Consider the following 19,030-nt stretch of genomic DNA (forward strand, 5'->3'; position numbering starts at 1 on the left):
CCTCTCCGCCAATCCCTACAATCCCTACACTGGCCTCTGCTCAGTGTCTGCCACCCCTCTCCACCAATCCCTACACTGGCCTCTGCTCAGTGTCTGCCACCCCTCTCCGCCAATCCCTACACTGGCCTCTGCTCAGTGTCTGCCACCCCTCTCCGCCAATCCCTACAATCCCTACACTGGCCTCTGCTCAGTGTCTGCCACCCCTCTCCACCAATCCCTACACTGGCCTCTGCTCAGTGTCTGCCACCCCTCTCTGCCAATCCCTACACTGGCCTCTGCTCAGTGTCTGCCAACCCTCTCCGCCAATCCCTACACTGGCCTCTGCTCAGTGTCTGCCACCCCTCTCCACCAATCCCTACACTGGCCTCTGCTCAGTGTCTGCCACCCCTCTCCACCAATCCCTACACTGGCCTCTGCTCAGTGTCTGCCAACCCTCTCCGCCAATCCCTACACTGGCCTCTGCTCAGTGTCTGCCAACCCTCTCCGCCAATCCCTACACTGGCCTCTGCTCAGTGTCTGCCACCCCTCTCCACCAATCCCTACACTGGCCTCTGCTCAGTGTCTGCCAACCCCTCTCTGCCAATCCCTACACTGGCTTCTGATTGCCCAGCGAATTCAATTCAAAATACTAACCACAACATACAAAGCCATTCACAACTCTGCCCCGAGCTCCATCACCAATCTTGTCTCCAAATATCACCCAAACCTCCTCTCTGCTCCTCTCCAGACCCCCGTTCTCTAGCTCCCTTGTCTCCACCTCCCATGCTTGTCTTGGCTCAGGACTTCTCCAGAGCCTCTCCCGTCCTCCTGGAACTCTCTACCTCAGTCTGCCAGGCTGCCTTCAGGCGATCCCTGAGAACTCGTCTCTTCAGGGAAGTCTATTACGCCTCCGACTCATCTTTTTTACCACTTCCACCAGCTCATCACCCACAGTTACAACCCTTTTTTTTTGGTACCACCTGCCCCACCCTATTAGATTGTAAGCTCTTCTGACCAGGGCCCTCTTATATTTTATTGTATTGCCTCCCTTTCACATTATAAAGCGCTTGGTAAACTGTTGGCGCTGTATAAATCCTGCATATTATTAATAATGTTACTCCGTTAGCACTGTTTCGCTACACTGTATCCGGTAAGTGCTCAGACTAGCCAATCAGGTGTGTTATCAATTTTATTGTATAATTTAGTGTGGGAGGATTAGTCTTAATCAGGTTGGGGAGATTCCCCCCCCCCCCCCCCACTAGGAAGGACAGGGACAATGACACAACCGAGTAGACTGGGGGAAGGGCTACACAATATTTTTTTGCTATATCTGCTTTCTCTCCCTGGTGACAACCAGTCCCACCATTTTTGTCTTGGTGTCACCGGTGTAGTGTCATATTTTGCTGCCTATCACAGGATGCTGCGGAAGTGACGTTGCCGCCAGAAATTGCGTACTGCGCATGCGCGCTGCGTTCCAAACACTCGCGCCGTGCGTTCCAACATAGTTTCGGCAATACAGTTCAGCGAAACCATCACATAATGTTACGGAAGTGACGTTACACACAACACAAACACTGGGCCGTGCGTCACAACACTAATACTTCCCTTGTTACCTCGTATCATTATTTACCAACCATGCTGAGCTACGTGCCGTGTTAGGTTTTGCATTGCTGGGACTTGTAGTGCCTATCCTGAGCTACATGCTTCAATGTTCAGTGTCCTCATCCTTATCCCCGAGCTTCAATGTTCAGTGTCCTCATCCTTATCCCTGAGCTTCAATGTTCAGTGTCCTCATCCTTATCCCCGAGCTTCAATGTTCAGTGTCCTCATCCTTATCCCCCTGCTTCAATGTTCAGTGCCTCATCCTTATCCCCGTGCTTCAATGTTCAGTGCCTCATCCTTATCCCCGTGCTTCAATGTTCAGTGTCCTCATCCTTATCCCCGAGCTTCAATGTTCAGTGTCCTCATCCCTATCCCCCTGCTTCAATGTTCAGTGTCCTCATCCTTATCCCTGTGCTTCAATGTTCAGTGCCTCATCCTTATCCCCGTGCTTCAATGTTCAGTGCCTCATCCTTATCCCCGTGCTTCAATGTTCAGTGTCCTCATCCTTATCCCCGTGCTTCAATGTTCAGTGTCCTCATCCCTATCCGCGAGCTTCAATGTTCAGTGTCCTCATCCCTATCCGCGAGCTTCAATGTTCAGTGTCCTCATCCCTATCCCCCTGCTTCAATGTTCAGTGTTCTCATCCTTATCCCCGTGCTTCAATGTTCAGTGTCCTCATCCCTATCCGCGAGCTTCAATGTTCAGTGTCCTCATCCCTATCCGCGAGCTTCAATGTTCAGTGTCCTCATCCCTATCCCCGAGCTTCAATGTTCAGTGTCCTCATCCCTATCCGCGAGCTTCAATGTTCAGTGTCCTCATCCCTATCCCCCTGCTTCAATGTTCAGTGTTCTCATCCTTATCCCCGTGCTTCAATGTTCAGTGTCCTCATCCTTATCCCCGAACTTCAATGTTCAGTGTCCTCATCCCTATCCGCGAGCTTCAATGTTCAGTGTCCTCATCCCTATCCCCCTGCTTCAATGTTCAGTGTCCTCATCCTTATCCCTGTGCTTCAATGTTCAGTGTCCTCATCCCTATCCCTGTGCTTCAATGTTCAGTGTCCTCATCCTTATCCCCGTGCTTCAATGTTCAGTGCCTCATCCTTATCCCCGAGCTTCAATGTTCAGTGTCCTCATCCTTATCCCCGATCTTCAATGTTCAGTGTCCTCATCCTTATCCCCGATCTTCAATGTTCAGTGTCCTCATCCTTATCCCCGAGCTTCAATGTTCAGTGTCCTCATCCTTATCCCCGAGCTTCAATGTTCAGTGTCCTCATCCTTATCCCTGTGCTTCAATGTTCAGTGTCCTCACCCTTATCCCTGTGCTTCAATGTTCAGTGTCCTCATCCCTATCCCCGAGCTTCAATGTTCAGTGTCCTCATCCCTATCCCCGGGCTTCAATGTTCACTGTCCTCATCCTTATCCCCATGCTTCAATGTTCAGTGTCCTCATCCCTATCCCCGAGCTTCAATGTTCAGTGTCCTCATCCTTATCCCTGTGCTTCAATGTTCAGTGTCCTCATCCTTATCCCTGTGCTTCAATGTTCAGTGTCCTCATCCTTATCCCCATGCTTAAATGTTCAGTGTCCTCATCGAAGCAGGGGGATAAGGATGAGGACACTGAACATTGAAGCACAGGGATAAGGATGAGGACACTGAACATTGAAGCAGGGGGATAGGGATGAGGACACTGAACATTGAAGCAGGGGGATAGGGATGAGGACACTGAACATTGAAGCTCGGGGATAAGGATGAGGACACTGAACATTGAAGCTCGGGGATAAGGATGAGGACACTGAACATTGAAGCACAGGGATAAGGATGAGGACACTGAACATTGAAGCAGGGGGATAGGGATGAGGACACTGAACATTGAAGCACAGGGATAAGGATGAGGACACTGAACATTGAAGCTCGGGAATAAGGATGAGGACACTGAACATTGAAGCTCGGGGATACGGATGAGGCACTGAACATTGAAGCACGGGGATAGGGATGAGGACACTGAACATTGAAGCAGGGGGATAGGGATGAGGACACTGAACATTGAAGCACGGGGATAAGGATGAGGACACTGAACATTGAAGCAGGGGGATAGGGATGAGGACACTGAACATTGAAGCACGGGGATAAGGATGAGGACACTGAACATTGAAGCACAGGGATAAGGATGAGGCACTGAACATTGAAGCATGTAGCTCAGGATAGGCACTACAAGTCCCAGCAATGCAAAACCTAACACAGCACGTAGCTCAGCATGGTTGGTAAATAATGATACGAGGTAACAAGGGAAGTATTAGTGTAACGCACGGCGCAGTGTTTGTGTTGTGTGTAACGTCACTTCCGTAACATTATGTGATGGTTTCGCTGAACTGTATTGCCGAAACTATGTTGGAACGCACGGCGCGAGTGTTTGGAACGCAGCGCGCATGCGCAGTACGCAATTTCTGGCGGCAACGTCACTTCCGCAGCATCCTGTGATAGGCAGCAAAATGTGACACTACACTCGGGACAGGAAGTCAGTGAAAATCTCCTCCAATGAGGGGGGGGGGGGTCACTGAATCCAAGCAAAAAAATTTTTTGGGGTTACGGATTATAAATGGCCCCCCACCAATGGTCCGTAATCCACCTTGACTTTTCTATAACAGTCACTGAAAGATGGTGGATCATGTGACCCGCTCATCCAGCGACAGTTGGACGCATTTGTAAAAAAAAAGAAGGGGGATTTCTGCTGCTACAGGGGGAGGGGGGGGGGAGGGTTATGTACAAAACAGGCATATCGGCTTCTCTACAAGTAGAGTTTTTCCCCTTTTTAGGCTGCAATAGAATCTTACTGAAAAATCGGTCTTCTGCCGGTTCCGACACGCACGTGGACTGGGAGCGCCCGAGGCCGATGGAGAATCCTCGTAGGCGGCGACTTCCGGAGCTCAGGCTCCTCTGGGAACCCTGCTTAAGTGCGGCACCTAGCAGGGAATGAGCGCATCCTCTTCAGTCAGGGGGGAGGGGCCTCCAGACAAGGACAGAGAGAGAGAGAGAGAGAGAGGACCAGACGAGAGACGCACAGTTAACAAGACAGAAGGACGGGCTGCAGGACACAGTGGGGGTGGGGTAGAGGTGGGGGGGGGAGGGGTCAAGAACGAAGACACAGGAGGAAAAGCAAACATAAAACTCAGATAAAGGCAAACAGCGCCAGGCGACTACCGAGGCCGGCAGCGCTCCGGCGCCGCGCCATTTCTAAGTACTGCGCCACTACCTGTGTTGGCGTACTCCACGACGCTGGGCAGGTACGAGTTGCTGCTCAGGTCGACGGGGACGAAGGCCGTGTACTTGCTGATGACGTTGCAGGCTTTGCTGGCGTTGATGGCGTTCAGCTGGAACCTTCGCCCAATTCCTGTGCAAAACACACATAGGAAATAATCAGGGGGGGGGTGGGGGCGGGGTTAAGTCACTTGGTAGCGTGATGTCATCATAAATGCTTGAAGATCATTGGTAGTATGATGTCACGCTACACTATGATGTAATCACATATGTGGCTTTATATTGTCGCATCATTGTACTATAGTCCCGTACATGGTATTATGACATCATTCTATTGTGTAATGAAATCATAATCTGTGTTCTGATGACATCACCCAAACTGTAGTATGATGTCACGCTCTAGCTCTGTGTTCATTAACGTCACTCCTCTGGTACCCCAGCAGTTGATATTTGAAAATGTATTTCAGTGCGAGATGAAGGAAATCCAGACAATATAACATTTTGGTGGGTACCGAGCACGGTAACATGTCATAGAATGATGTCATACTGATGTCATACTGTAGTGTGATCTCACTCAATAGGGTGACATCACGCTGTAGACTTTATGGTAGTGCCATGTTATAGGATGATATACTTTATGGTGATGTCACTTGATTGATGTCACACTTTTAAACTGCATAGTTATTCCAGGCTGTAGGATGATGTCATACTTTATTCTGTACTATCGTGTCACTTGATTGTATGATGTCATACTTTATTCTGTGTGGTCATATCACTCTATAGCGGTGGTCTCCAAACTCTGATCCGGGGGCCAGACATTTGTTTGCCTTTATCGAGCCCTTGAGACACTTTTTCTCCCACTGACACCAAAAATGGGGCACTATTCCCCCTCCCCCCCCACTGACACCAACGATGGGGCACTATTCCCCCCCACTGACACCAACGATGGGGCACTATTCCTCCCACTGACACCAATGATGGGGCACTATTCCTCCCACTGACACCAATAATGGGGCACTATTCCTCCCACTGACACCAATGATGGGGCACTATTCCCCAAACTGACACCAATGATGGGGCACTATTCCTCCCACTGACACCAATAATGGGGCACTAGTCCGCCCACTGATACCAATGATGGGGCACTATTCCTCCCACTGACACCAATGATGGGGCTCTATTTCTCCCACTGACACCAATAATGGGGCACTAGTCCGCCCACTGATACCAATGATGGGGCACTATTCCTCCCACTGACACCAATGATGGGGCTCTATTCCTCCCACTGACACCAATGATGGGGCACTATTCCTCCCACTGACACCAATAATGGGGCACTAGTCCGCCCACTGATACCAATGATGGGGCACTATTCCTCCCACTGACACCAATTATGGGGCACTATTCCTCCTACTAGAACCAATGATGGGGCACTATTCCTCCCACTGACACCAATGATGGGTCACTATTCCTCCCACTGACACCAATGATGGGGCACTATTCCTCCCACTGATACCGATGATGGGCCACTATCGTCAAGGATGATGTCATACTTCAGACTGTATGGTGATGTCACGTTATTGAATGATGACATAAATTGGGACTGAAAATGATGTCATTCTGTAATTTTTTTAGCCCACTCAGCAGACCACAGAGGAGAAGAAATATTCTCAATGGAGGAAGAAGGGGAAATATAAAGTATCTGTCAGATCTTTCCCAGGAAGGCCGCCCCTCCCCCCATGAAATGTCCTTTTCCTGTTATTGAGAATTTCTGAAGAATCTCTCCTCAGCCAATTATCTGCTGGACGGCGGCGGGGAGACGGTGTTCACCTGTCAGCTCCCGTCTCTCCTCACGTCTTCTATGAATTCTTCATGCATGAATATCAGTGGAGATGTGTCCAGGCCGAGGTGAGATGAGTGGAAGGAGAAAAGTTTTACTGACAATTAAACTGCAGCCCCCCGGAATGCCCCCCCTCCCCCCATCCACCGCCAATCTGCATCAGCTGGAAGACGTATAGAGGCAAGGCCTGCAGCTGGGGTGCTACATGGCGGGACCTTCTCCCAAAAGACTGGCCACTGGGACGGCTGGGAAGCTCCAGAAACATATTTAGCTCTGCTGGGGAGGAGAGAGGAGGAGCTGACTGCTGCCAGCTGATTGGATGACACACTAGAGCTCATGGGCCAGCTGTGTTTGCACACGCCCACAGGGAGCCACTGGCCAGAAATCACCACCTAGGCGCCTTCCATCTCATGTCTCTGATCATCCCTCTGCCCAGCGGCGGCAGCAGCAGCTTAATAATACAGAATCCAGGAAGACACAAGAGACCCAAATCTAATATAAGAGAGAATATAAACTACTATCCAGCTCAGTGGTCTCCAAACTGCAGCCCAGGAGCCAGATGTGGCCCTTTGTTTCCTTTTATCACTATTTCATTCACTAATACCAACAATGGGGAACAATTCCTCATCCCCCCCACCCCCCACCACACTGACACCAATGATGGGGCACAATTCCCCCTACTGACACCAATGATGGGGCACTATTCCTCCCGGTGACACCAATGATGGGGCACTATTCCCCCCACTGACACCAATGATGGGGCACTATTCCCCCCACTGACACCAATGATGGGGCACTATTCCTCCCACTGACACCAATGATGGGGCACTATTCCTCCCACTGACACCAATGATGGGGCACTATTCCTCCCACTGACACCAATGATGAGACACTATTCCTCCCACTGACACCAATGATGGGGCACTATTCCTCCCACTGACACCAATGATGGGGCACTATTCCTCCCACTGACACCAATGATGGGGCACTATTCCTCACACTGACACCAATGATGGGGCACTATTCCTCCCACTGACACCAATGATGGGGCACTATTCCTCACACTGACACCAATGATGGGGCACTATTCCTCCCACTGACACCAATGATGGGGCACTATTCCTCCCACTGACACCAAAGATGAGGCACTATTCCTCCCACTGACACCAATGATGGGGCACTATTCCTCCCACTGACACCAATGATGGGGCACTATTCTTCCCACTGATACCAATGATGGGGCACTATTCCTCCCACTGACACCAATGATGGGGCAATCATTTTTCCACGGACATCCGGACCTTTTTCACTCCCAATGGCCACAGTCTGGCCCCCTTGAAGTCTGAAGGACAGTAAACTGGCACCCTATGAGACCCCTGATCCAGCTGATGGTAGATACGGAACGGGTACAAATGACCTACTCAATAAGCGGTTTGTGCCATGCTGGGCAATTAATACGCAGCTCAGTCCATCCCGCTGTTGCGCAACTGCAAGTGGGGAACTGAAGTGTTACAATGGAGTGAGACGGGATGAATCTCCATGGGAAGGGGCCACACAGACACAAAATGAAGGGGCCCCCAGTTTCTCTAATCCTCACCCCAGAGGCAGTTCCTCAAGTCTTATTAAATATCAATCATATAGAAGTTCCCAAAACATAGATCCAACCATGTTACCCCAAAAGCTACTACTGGCTGTATAAATGAGTGAGGGGACACGGGGGCCCCACAGCAGTTGTACGGTCTCTGCTCCCTGGCTGGAGGGCCAATTTTGGTTCAGAGAGACCCGGAGAGCTTGGATAGAAGCTCCGAGCGTCTCATTACCATGCTCGATCTCGCTCTCCCTCTCCGCCAGCTGCTCGAAGTCCCGGATGATGGATTTGGCGGCCAAGTGGTGGAAGGTCTCGTTCCACAGGTCGCTCTCGTCGTCGTCGTCGCGGTTTTCGCGCTCCCTGAAGAGTTCTTGGATGTCGAAGGCGATCTCCCACTGGACCGGCTGGTTGCCCTTCAGGCCCCGGACCACGGCTTTGCACGCGGACGGGGGGTGGGGGGCCGGGCTGCGGTTGCCGGGCACCGGGTCTTGGCCGAGGGACTCGGAGGCCATTTCCGTCTCGAAGGTGAAGCACGGGTGGTGGCAATCTGCGGAAAAGAAACATAATCGAGAGGGTGGCGGGAGCGATGCCTTAGTTTGAGTCTCTGCAAATCAAATTCGTTTATTTTATTTTTTTTGCATTGCACAGTAAGTCTAACATGTTTCAAGCTCGGGGGAGGGGGGGGGGGGGAGGGGAGGCCACTGTCAAAATGATATTGTCCTAGGAAGCTCTACATGCGGCTGGCATCACGCCGGATGGTTTACAAACAGGCCCCACCATCTCCTGTGTCCCTCTATTTCATTAATTAACAGCCTTTTTTTTGCTGTTGGAGAGCGCCGGGCTTGTTTCACAAGATGCGTCCGGCGCGGCTTTCCCCCTTGCGACCGAGCGCCTCATTCATAATAATGTCCGATAAATAATTCACGGCGCCGCCGCCGCCGTCCTCGATGGGAATTTCTTTGTGCTCTGCGGTTGGCTTCACCGATAGCAAAAGCTTCAATTACACTGTCAGCCGGCGGCCTTGACTTTGGAAAGTCGCCGCCGTGTGAGGCGCACCGCGCCAAAGAGATGCGTGAAAAAATAAAAAAATTAAAAAAAAGGGATTGTAGATCGCCGATTGGTCTCAAGGGTGCACTTTGTGTCTTATTCAGAAATGAAAGATTAAAAGGTTTGTTTCTAGGCGCAGATCAGAGGGAGCCAACAAAAAAACAAATATTCAGTACATTCGACCCCCCGAAATTTACACTCCTAGAGCACCCGCAAATTGGCGAATTGGGGAAAAAAATGCAAATTTTGGATGTGGTCAAAAAAAATTCCTATCAATTTGTGTTATGGGGGAGGGGGGATCTATTGATGCCAGCTGCTGGAGGGTCTATTGATGCTGGGGGGTCTATTGTTGCTCGGGGGTTCTATTGTTGCTGGCTACTGGAGGGTCTATTGATGCTGGTTCCGGTACCTCCAGCACTGACTGTGTGTAATGGCAGAGGTATGCTGAAGGGTCTGTTATTTCTGGCTGCTGGGGGATCTATTGTCACTGGGTGGGGGGTTGGGGGCTGGTCTATTGTTGTGGGGGGTCTATTGTTGCTGGTGGGGTCAATTATTGATTGGAATAATAAACTACTGTTTTGGGATGGGGTTTTCTGTTGCTGGGGAGGTATATTGTTGCAGATGGGGGACCTATGGTTGCTGGTGGGAGGGACCTTCTGTTAAGCGAGGGATCTATTGTTGCTGGCTGCTGGAGGGTCTATTGATGCTGGTTGCTGGAGGGTCTATTGATGCTGGTTGCTGGAGGGTCTATTGTTGCTCGGGGGTTCTATTGTTGCTGGCTGCTGGAGGGTCTATTGATGCTGGTTGCTGGAGGGTCTATTGATGATGGTTGCTGGAGGGTCTATTGTTGCTCGGGGGTTCTATTGTTGCTGGCTACTGGAGGGTCTATTGATGCTGGTTCCGGTACCTCCAGCACTGACTGTGAGTAATGGCAGAGGTATGCTGAAGGGTCTTTTATTGCTGGCTGCTGGGGGATCTATTGTCACTGGGTGGGGGGTTGGGGGCTGGTCTATTGTTGTGGGGGTCTATTGTTGCTGGTGGGGTCATTTATTGCTTGGAATAATAAGCTACTGTTTTGGGATGGGGTTTTCTGTTGCTGGGGAGGTATATTGTTGCAGATGGGGGACCTATGGTTGCTGGTGGGAGGGACCTTCTGTTAAGCGAGGGATCTATTGTTGCTGGCTGCTGGAGGGTTTATTGTTGCTTGGGGGAGATCTATTGTGGCTGGCTGCTGGAGGGTCTATTGATGCTGGTTGCTGGGGGGTCTATTGTTGCTCGGGGCTTCTATTGTTGCTGGCTACTGGAGGGTCTATTGATGCTGGTTGGTGAAAGGTCTATTGATGCTGGCTGCTGGGGTGTCTATTGTTGCTTGGGGGGGATCTATTGTTGCTGGCTGCAGGGGATCTATTTTACTGCTCCCCCTTTTTTTTTTAACATTAACAAATTCTATACACGTTACTTAGTGCCACAAAAATGATACTTAATTCTGTATTCTCTAAAAGGGGCAGTACTGAGAGGTGAGTAGGGGGGATAGAACCAAGGGATGGTGTTCGGGGTTGGGTGGGAGGAGGGTAGGGGGGTTGGACCAAGGGACAGTGCTCGGAGTTGCGTGGTAGGTGGATAGGGGGGTGGGACAAGGAGACGGTGCTCGGGGATGGGTGGGAGGTGGGTAAGGGGGGGTGCTCGGGGGGTGGGTAGAAGTTGGGTAGGGGTGGAACCAAGGGATGGTGCTTGGGGGTGGGTGGAAACGAGGGATGGTGCTCGGGGGTTTAGGGGGGTTGGAACCAAGGGATGGTCCTCAGCGGGTGGGTGGGAGTTGGGTAGGGGTGGACCCAAGGGTTGGTGCTCGGGGGTGGATGGCTAGCGGGGTGTAACCAAGGGACGGTGCTCGGGGGGTGGGTGGGAGGTGGTTTGGGGGGGTGGAACAAAGGGAGGGTGCTCAGGGGTGGGTGGGAGGTGGGTAGGGGGGTTGGAACCAAGGGAAGGTCCTCAGGGGGTGGATGGGAGTTGGGTAGGGGTAGAACCAAGGGACGGTGCTCGGGGGTGAGTGGGAGATGGTTTAGGGGGGTGAAACAAAGGGAGGGTGCTCAGGGGTGGGTGGGGGGGGGGGGTGGAACCAAGGGATGGTGCTCGTGGGTGGGTTTAGGGGGGTGGAAGCAACGGACGGTGCTCATAGGGTGGGTGGGAGGCAGGTAGGGGAGTGGAACCAAGGGACGGTGCTTGGGGGCGGGTGGGAGGTGGTTTAGGGAGGTGGAACCAAGGGATGGTGCTCGGATGGTGGGTGGGTGGGAGGTGGGTAGGGGAGTGGAACCAAGGGACGGTGCTTGGGGGTGGGTGGGAGGTGGTTTAGGGAGGTGGAACCAAATCAAGGGACGGTGCTCCGATGATGGGTGGGGGGGGGTGGAAACAAGGGACGGTGTTCATTGGGTGGGTGGAAGGTGGGTAGGGGGCAGAACCAAGGGACGGTGCTTGGTGGGCAGGGAGTGGAACTAAGGGACGGTGCTCGGGGGTGGGTGGAACCAAGAGGCGGTGCTCAGGGGTGGGTAGGAGGCGGAGACAAGGGATGAGTCGAAGGGGGAAGAACCTACACCTATTCTCTGAGGAAAAAAAAAAATTCCTGATCATAACACTTCTATGCAGGTGGGAGAGTTGCAAACATTTTGTTTTATATAAAGTTTTTGACAACTGCAATTTTTTAGAGAAAATTATCTTAATAATTGAAAAACATTTTTCTTTAAAAAAAAAAAACAATAAAAAACTACACACATTTTTTTTTTTTTTTTTAAAACAACTTGCTTTACTTTGCCACAAGAACTGCAAAATGAACCCATGAAATGTTTAATACTTTTTTTTTTTTTTTCAAAATATTTGTATATTTATAATATTTTTTCAAAATATCAAAATATTTCAAGGAAAAAAAAAATTCAATAAATTTAATAAAATATAAAATTAAATAAAAAAATTAATAAATGAATAATAATTAATACATTTTTGCTAAGCGTTAGTTAAAAAAAAAGGCTTTGAAAAATATATTTATAGTATTTTTTCAAAATATAAAAATATAAAAAAAAAAAAAAAAATTAAATAGATCAATTTAATAAAATATTAAATTAAAAAATTAATAAATTAATAATAATGAATACATTTTTGCTGAGCGTTGGTTAAAAAAAATGCTTTGAAAAATATATTTATAATATTTTTTCAAAATATCAAAATATTTCAAGAAAAAAAAAATTAAATAAATTTAATAAAATATTAAATTAAATTAAATTAAATTAAATTAAATTAAAAAAATAATAAATTAATAATAATTAATTTGGGTTAAGGTATCCCCGCGCTGTCGTCAAGGGCCTAAACTATTTAAAAGGATAGGTTGCAGCAAACTACCGACAGGGGTATGAACCCTAACCCCAGATAATAAAAATGAAAATCAAACAGATGGTGTTGCGCTACCTGAACTAGATATAAATATAAATATAAAGAGCCTAATACTGGAAGAAATAAAATCTAGCTATAGATCAACTAGCCTATCTTAAATAGAAATTAAGGTGCCTTGTGCTATGGAGGAACCAGTGTATTATAAAACTTAAATTCCAGGGATCATGTGTTTATATATCAACATAAGCAACTAAGTAAAAGGGAAAAATATTCCATAAAGTGCAAATGTCTTATGTTAAAACGTGCAATTCATAGTGCATGATTACAAAAAATTGGTAAAAAGGGAGGCTGACCCTTTGCTTTCAATAGAGCCGCCAACCACAGCTAATGGCAAACCTCTGGGAGTTATACTGAAGCCAAAGATCTATATGGAAACTATCTGAGAGGAAAAATACCTACCTGAGGGGACCAATATCCACCTGCTAGGAATTGGGATAGAATCCCTGGACCCTTGTTTTTGCTGCTTGATTTGCTGTTTACCTTACAGCAGTAAGGTAAGGGGCCATTTTACCTAGTGTGCCGTGTATACTGGAGACACAGAAATTACAACACGATTGCTGGCACCTGTTTTTCTTTTTGAGAAGCACTGAACAAGTCACTGAGCACTTATTTCAGCTTATATATAGACTGTCTTATATACATATTTAATAATTTTTTTTTTTTTTTTTTTAGAAGATTACGGAACTAATTATCACTGTCACTTTATTTAATTTCACTAAAGACTGTATTTTACCAATTTTTTGTAATCATGCACTATGAATTGCACGTTTTAACATAAGACATTTGCACTTTATGGAATATTTTTCCCTTTTACTTAGTTGCTTATGTTGATATATAAACACATGATCCCTGGAATTTAAGTTTTATAATACACTGGTTCCTCCATAGCACAAGGCACCTTAATTTCTATTTAAGATAGGCTAGTTGATCTATAGCTAGATTTTATTTCTTCCAGTATTAGGCTCTTTATATTTATATTTATATCTAGTTCAGGTAGCGCAACACCATCTGTTTGATTTTCATTAATAATAATTAATACATTTTTGCTGAGCGTTGGTTAAAAAAAAAATGCTTTGAAAAATATATTTATAATATTTTTTCAAAATATCAAAATATTTCAAGGAAAATAAAAAATTTAATAAAATATTAAATTTTAAAAATAATAAATTAATAATAATTAATAAATGTTAATAATAATAATAAATACATTTTTGCTGAGCGTTGGTTAAAAAAAAAATGCTTTGAAAAATTTGCAAGCTAATTTCTCGGTAGAAAATTGCACAATTTTCTTTTCCAATAATTTTTATTGAAAATTTATGCATCAAATTCGAAGACAAATCGATTGTTTACATAAGATAAGGTATTTCTGTAAACAGATATATAAGATATCAGGAGGTACCAGAGGTATGGACAGAATGATAAATTCCAATAAATGTGAAATTGCACATTTTTAATGAATAATTTGAACAGTTAAATAAAAAAATAATAAATAATAATTATTATTTTTTTTTTACAGCAATAAGGATTTGGGCATTTTGCAGTACCCGCGTGCAGAATTTAGCAATACAGAAATGGGCCAACCCTCCCTGGCACATCTTCCCACACACAGACAGATGCACAATGGACCTGTAGAGAGAGTCTCACCCAGATCGCCCGGGCTGCTGAACGGCTGGCTGTCGGAGGAGGATTTCAGAGAGAGGGAGGTCTCATGCTGGGCGGAGGGGCTTCCTGTGTTGGATGGTTTTACAGCCTCGGGGGTCAGTGGGCACTCCCCATCATGGCAGAATGACAGGCAGCTTTGCTGAAGCAGAGACGGACGCCGGGCGCCGGCGCCCCTAATCTTTGTGGTGCTGACAAACGGACTGACGGACAAAGAGGACTGATGGGATCCAAGGAAAGAGATGGATTGGGAGGGAAGATAAGAAAAAGATGGAGGACCATTACCACCTTTTATAATTACTGGTGAACTTTCCTCATACAACCAAATATTGCCTGAGCACAAACTTGTATTCAAATAAAAAAAAAAAAAAAGGCAAAACCCGCCCTCAAATAAATTTCTACCCAAGTGTTTATCACGTCGGGGGGAACGTTTCTTAAATAGAGTGCTATTAAAAATTTCTCGCGGTTGAGAGAATACAGCTGCGTGAAACACAGAATTGGTGGATTCTTCTGTGGTTTTCTATGAGTGGGCGGAGAATGAACTACATAGAGGAACTCAGAGAAGGAACGCAATCCTGGCAAAGTAGTGGAAAGGATCCTTCAGTGTTCCAGAGAGGAAGTCTATTTGATTAAAAACGTGAAATACACGCAAAAGTATTGGGACGCCTGCCTTTACACGCGCGTGAACTCTAATGGCGTCTTAGTCCGGAGGGTAGACATGTGCAAAAGGAAAAAAATTTGTTTAGTTTCGTTTCGTTTTAATTCGTTAATTCATTAATTTCGTTTAGTTATATTCGTTAACTTCCTTAAATTCGTTTTCGGATTTCGTTTAGTTTTCTACCGAAATTTCGAAAAATCGGCCACATTCGAAAATATTTCAACCAAATTCGAAAATATTTCTACCGGATTCGAAATGATTTCAACATGATTCGACATTATTTCAGCCACATTCGAAAATATTTTGTGACCCGACTTTAGGGCCATGTATCTCGGGGTCACTTGGAGCTAGACACTTCAAATTTGGATATGTTGTAGTGCTAGTACTATTGTGTTTTCATACCAAATTTGGGGTTTCTAGCTATAAGTGGCCCCGAGATATGTGGCCCCAAAATCGGGTCGCAAAATGTCATTCTCTGCTCTAATAACTAATAACATTTTTGCGACCCGAATTTGGGGCCACATATCTCGGGGTCACTTATAGCTAGAAACCCCAAATTTGGTATGCAAACACAATAATACTAGCACTACAACATATCCAAATTTGAAGTGTCTAGCTCCAAGTGGCCCCGAGATATGTGGCCCCAAAATCGGGTCGCAAAATGTCATTCTCTGCTCTAATAACTAATAACATTTTTGCGACCCGAATTTGGGGCCACATATCTCGGGGTCACTTATAGCTAGAAACCCCAAATTTGGTATGCAAACACAATAGTACTAGCACTACAACATATCCAAATGTGGAGTTTCTAGCACCAAGTGACCCCGAGATACATGGCCCTAAAGTCGGGTCACAAAATATTTTCGAATGTGGCTGAAATAATGTCGAATCATGTTGAAATCATTTCGAATCCGGTAGAAATATTTTTGAATTTGGTTGAAATATTTTCGAATGTGGCCAATTTTTCGAATTCGGTAGAAAACTAAACAAAATCCAAAAACGAATTTAAGGAAGTTAACGAATATAACTGAAGTGTCTAGCACCAAGTGACCCCGAGATACATGGCCCTAAAGTCGGGTCACAAAATATTTTCGAATGCAGTTGAAATCATTTCGGATACGGTTGAAATAATTTCGAATCATGTCGAATTCATTCGAATTCATTCGAATGTCCGAAAGATGCAAAATTCGGCCGAATTTCGATTCGTTACGAAACGAATTGCACAAGCCTACCGTAGGGTTCAATATTGACTTGGCCCCACCCTTTGCATCTATAACAGCTTCAACTCTTCTGGGAAGGCCCTTCCACAAGGTTTAGGAGGGTGTCTATGGGAACGTTTGACCATTCTTCCAGAAGAGCATTTTTGAGGTCGGGCACTGATGTTGGACAAGAAGGCCTGGTTGGCGGTCTCAACTCTAATACATCCCAAAGGTGTTCTAGCAGGTTGAGGTCAGGCCGGTCAAGTTCCTCCACCCCAAACTCGCTCATCCACGTCTTTATGGACCTTGCTTTGTGCACTGGTGGGCAGTCATGTTGGAACAGGAAGGGGCCGTCCCCCAAACTGTTCCTACAAAGTTGGGAGCATGAAATTGTCCAAAACGTCTTGGTATGCCGACGCCTTAACAGTTCCCTTCACTGGAACTAAGGGGCCAAGCCCAACCTCCAGTGGCATAACTAGAACCTTCAGGGCCCCCGATGCAAGAAACCACGAAGGGCTCCCCTGAACCCCAGCCAGGGCCCTTCCCTCTGAGTCCGGCGGTGGAACTCCATGGCGTGGTCACAGGTATGACCTTTGTGAGCCCTGTAGTTCCACCACTGGTATCAGTAGTTTTTTTTTATTATTTATTTTTTATTTTTAGGTGCCCCATCTGGCTGGGGAGAACAGACATCGCACTGAGCGGCAATGCATGGATCAGGAGAGGGGTACTCTGAGGGGCCGGCCGAGGACACAGGTCATGCGGGGTATGCACAATTAAAGAGCAGCCAGTGCGATAGTCGAGCATGGAGCTCTGCTAGTCACCCTCCATCTCCAGCCACCCGTGTGCCCCTAGCTGCCTATGCTGCTGTAGAGGGGGCTGCATGGGCCCCCTGCAGCACAGGGCCCAGTTGCGGTCGCGACTGCTGCACCCCCTATAGTTGCACCCCTGCCAACCTCTGAAAAACAACCCCCCCCCACACCATAATCCCCCCTCCACCAAATGGTTTGGACCAGTGCATAAAGCAAGGTCCATAAAGACATGGATGAATGAGTTTGGGGTGGAGGAACTTGACTGGCTTTCACAGTTCTCACAAAGTTGGGGGCATGAAATTGTCCAAAATGTCTTGGTATGCTGATGCCTTAAGAGTTCCCTTCACTGGAACTAAGGGGCCAAACCCAACCCCTGAAAAACAACCCCCACACCATAAACCCCCCTCCCCCCACACCATAACCCCCCCTCCACCAAATGATTTGGACCAGTGCACAAAGCAAGGTCCATAAAGACACGGATGAGCGAGTTTGGGGTGGTGGAACCTGACTGTCCTGACCTCAACCCAATAGAACACCTTTGGGATGAATTAGAACGGAGACTGCGAGCCAGGCCTTCTCGTCCAACATCAGTGCCTGACCTCACAAATGCTCTTCTGGAGGAACGGTCAAACATTCCCCATAGACACCCTCCTAAACCTTGTGGACGGCCTTCCCGGAAGAGTTGAAGCTGTTATAGCTGCAAAAGGCCAACTCAATATTGAACCCTACGGACTAAGACTGGGATGCCATTAAAGTTCATGTGTGTGTATATAAAGGCAGGTGTCCCAATACTTTTGACAATATAGTGTATATATTTTTTTAGGAAAGATATATCATTTGGATAAAACCAGACTGAGGAAGGGTTTTGTCTTTAATAACAGCAGTAGGCTTGATTTTTAAAACCTAAATAAAAGGAAAAAAAAAAAACATAGTGCTGCCCTAATTTAAATCAAGTCCCAATATTAAAGTTTATTGATCTGGATAGGAGCACATTTTTTTTCTGCAATAATTTGGAATTTTGTGACATCAAATTACTCTTCAGACTATTGCGGCTCTTCGCTCCAGTTGTTTATCTGGAAGTCTTGCGTGTCTGCCTTGCATGCACCAGTAATTATAACATAATAGATAGAGCAGGGCACAGTTTTGGATTTTTTTTTCTGCATGTTCAGTAACGCCTTTATAGGGTGTTAATGAAAAAAAAAAAAAAAAAAAAAAATCCTCAATTTCCTCTCCTCTATCCATTATTGCGCTAATTATACAAGTCACAAAACCGAAGCCTGGAAAACTTACCGATTTTCCTGGAATAAAGACAATTTGCTTCTTTCAGGTACATATTCAATGAGTGTTAAAACAGAGAAACATAAACAACATACCTACCGTCCGCGGCGGGCATCTTAGTTGGCCACCAAGGCCTTTTGCCCTCTCACAGTCACTTCATTTCCTGCGTTAATTTGCAAAATTACTTCTTGGCTTTTACGCCCTTCCCCAGGCGACTGTCGGGGACCGGATCTGAACCTGCGACCTCTGCTGTGTCTGGTGCTGGCTCTTCTTGATGAGCCACCCCGAGATGCTGGACAGCTCCCTGCCCGATTTCTTGGACAACATTGACTTGTCTCTTGTGTCTCTTAAACCCTTTGCTCCTCCCATGAACTTCCTATTTAAGCCATGCCCTTGCACTTCCTGTTTGCCAGATTATTGTGCTCTCTCCAGCCAATATCTTGCTCTCGTTATTCCTGTTGCTATCCGTATCTACACCAGCACTTGTTACTAACTTTGGTTTGTTCCTCCTCTACGCTTCTGCATGATCCCTACCTGTTATATCAGCTACTGGACTCGCGGCTTGCTCACCTGGTGGGGCAATCTTGTGGACCCCAAACTGGTACTAACAAGCAGCAAAACCCATCTCCGCCATCAGGAGCTCTGATGAATACCGGATAGTGCTTAGACCGCACCCTCGG

At 46.9% G+C, this 19,030-nt stretch overlaps 1 protein-coding gene across 1 annotated transcript in view; it reads right to left on the reverse strand.

Moving 5' to 3' along the window:
- VWA5B1 (von Willebrand factor A domain containing 5B1) overlaps positions 1-19,030 on the reverse strand; it is a 129,616-nt gene that overhangs the window by 13,149 nt on the left and 97,437 nt on the right. Inside the window, exons 15-18 of the mRNA XM_077456313.1 lie at positions 14,392-14,626; positions 8,495-8,809; positions 4,830-4,967; positions 4,411-4,539 (exon numbers count right to left, since the gene is read on the reverse strand). Coding sequence (XP_077312439.1) covers positions 4,411-4,539; positions 4,830-4,967; positions 8,495-8,809; positions 14,392-14,626 — 817 coding nt within the window. The remainder of the gene's footprint in view (positions 1-4,410; positions 4,540-4,829; positions 4,968-8,494; positions 8,810-14,391; positions 14,627-19,030) is intronic.

Source organism: Lithobates pipiens, unplaced genomic scaffold, assembly GCF_037356315.1.
Source record: "Lithobates pipiens isolate NorthernLeopardFrog02 unplaced genomic scaffold, aLitPip1_a1.2 Scaffold_27, whole genome shotgun sequence".
Classification (NCBI taxonomy): Eukaryota; Metazoa; Chordata; class Amphibia; order Anura; family Ranidae; genus Lithobates; species Lithobates pipiens.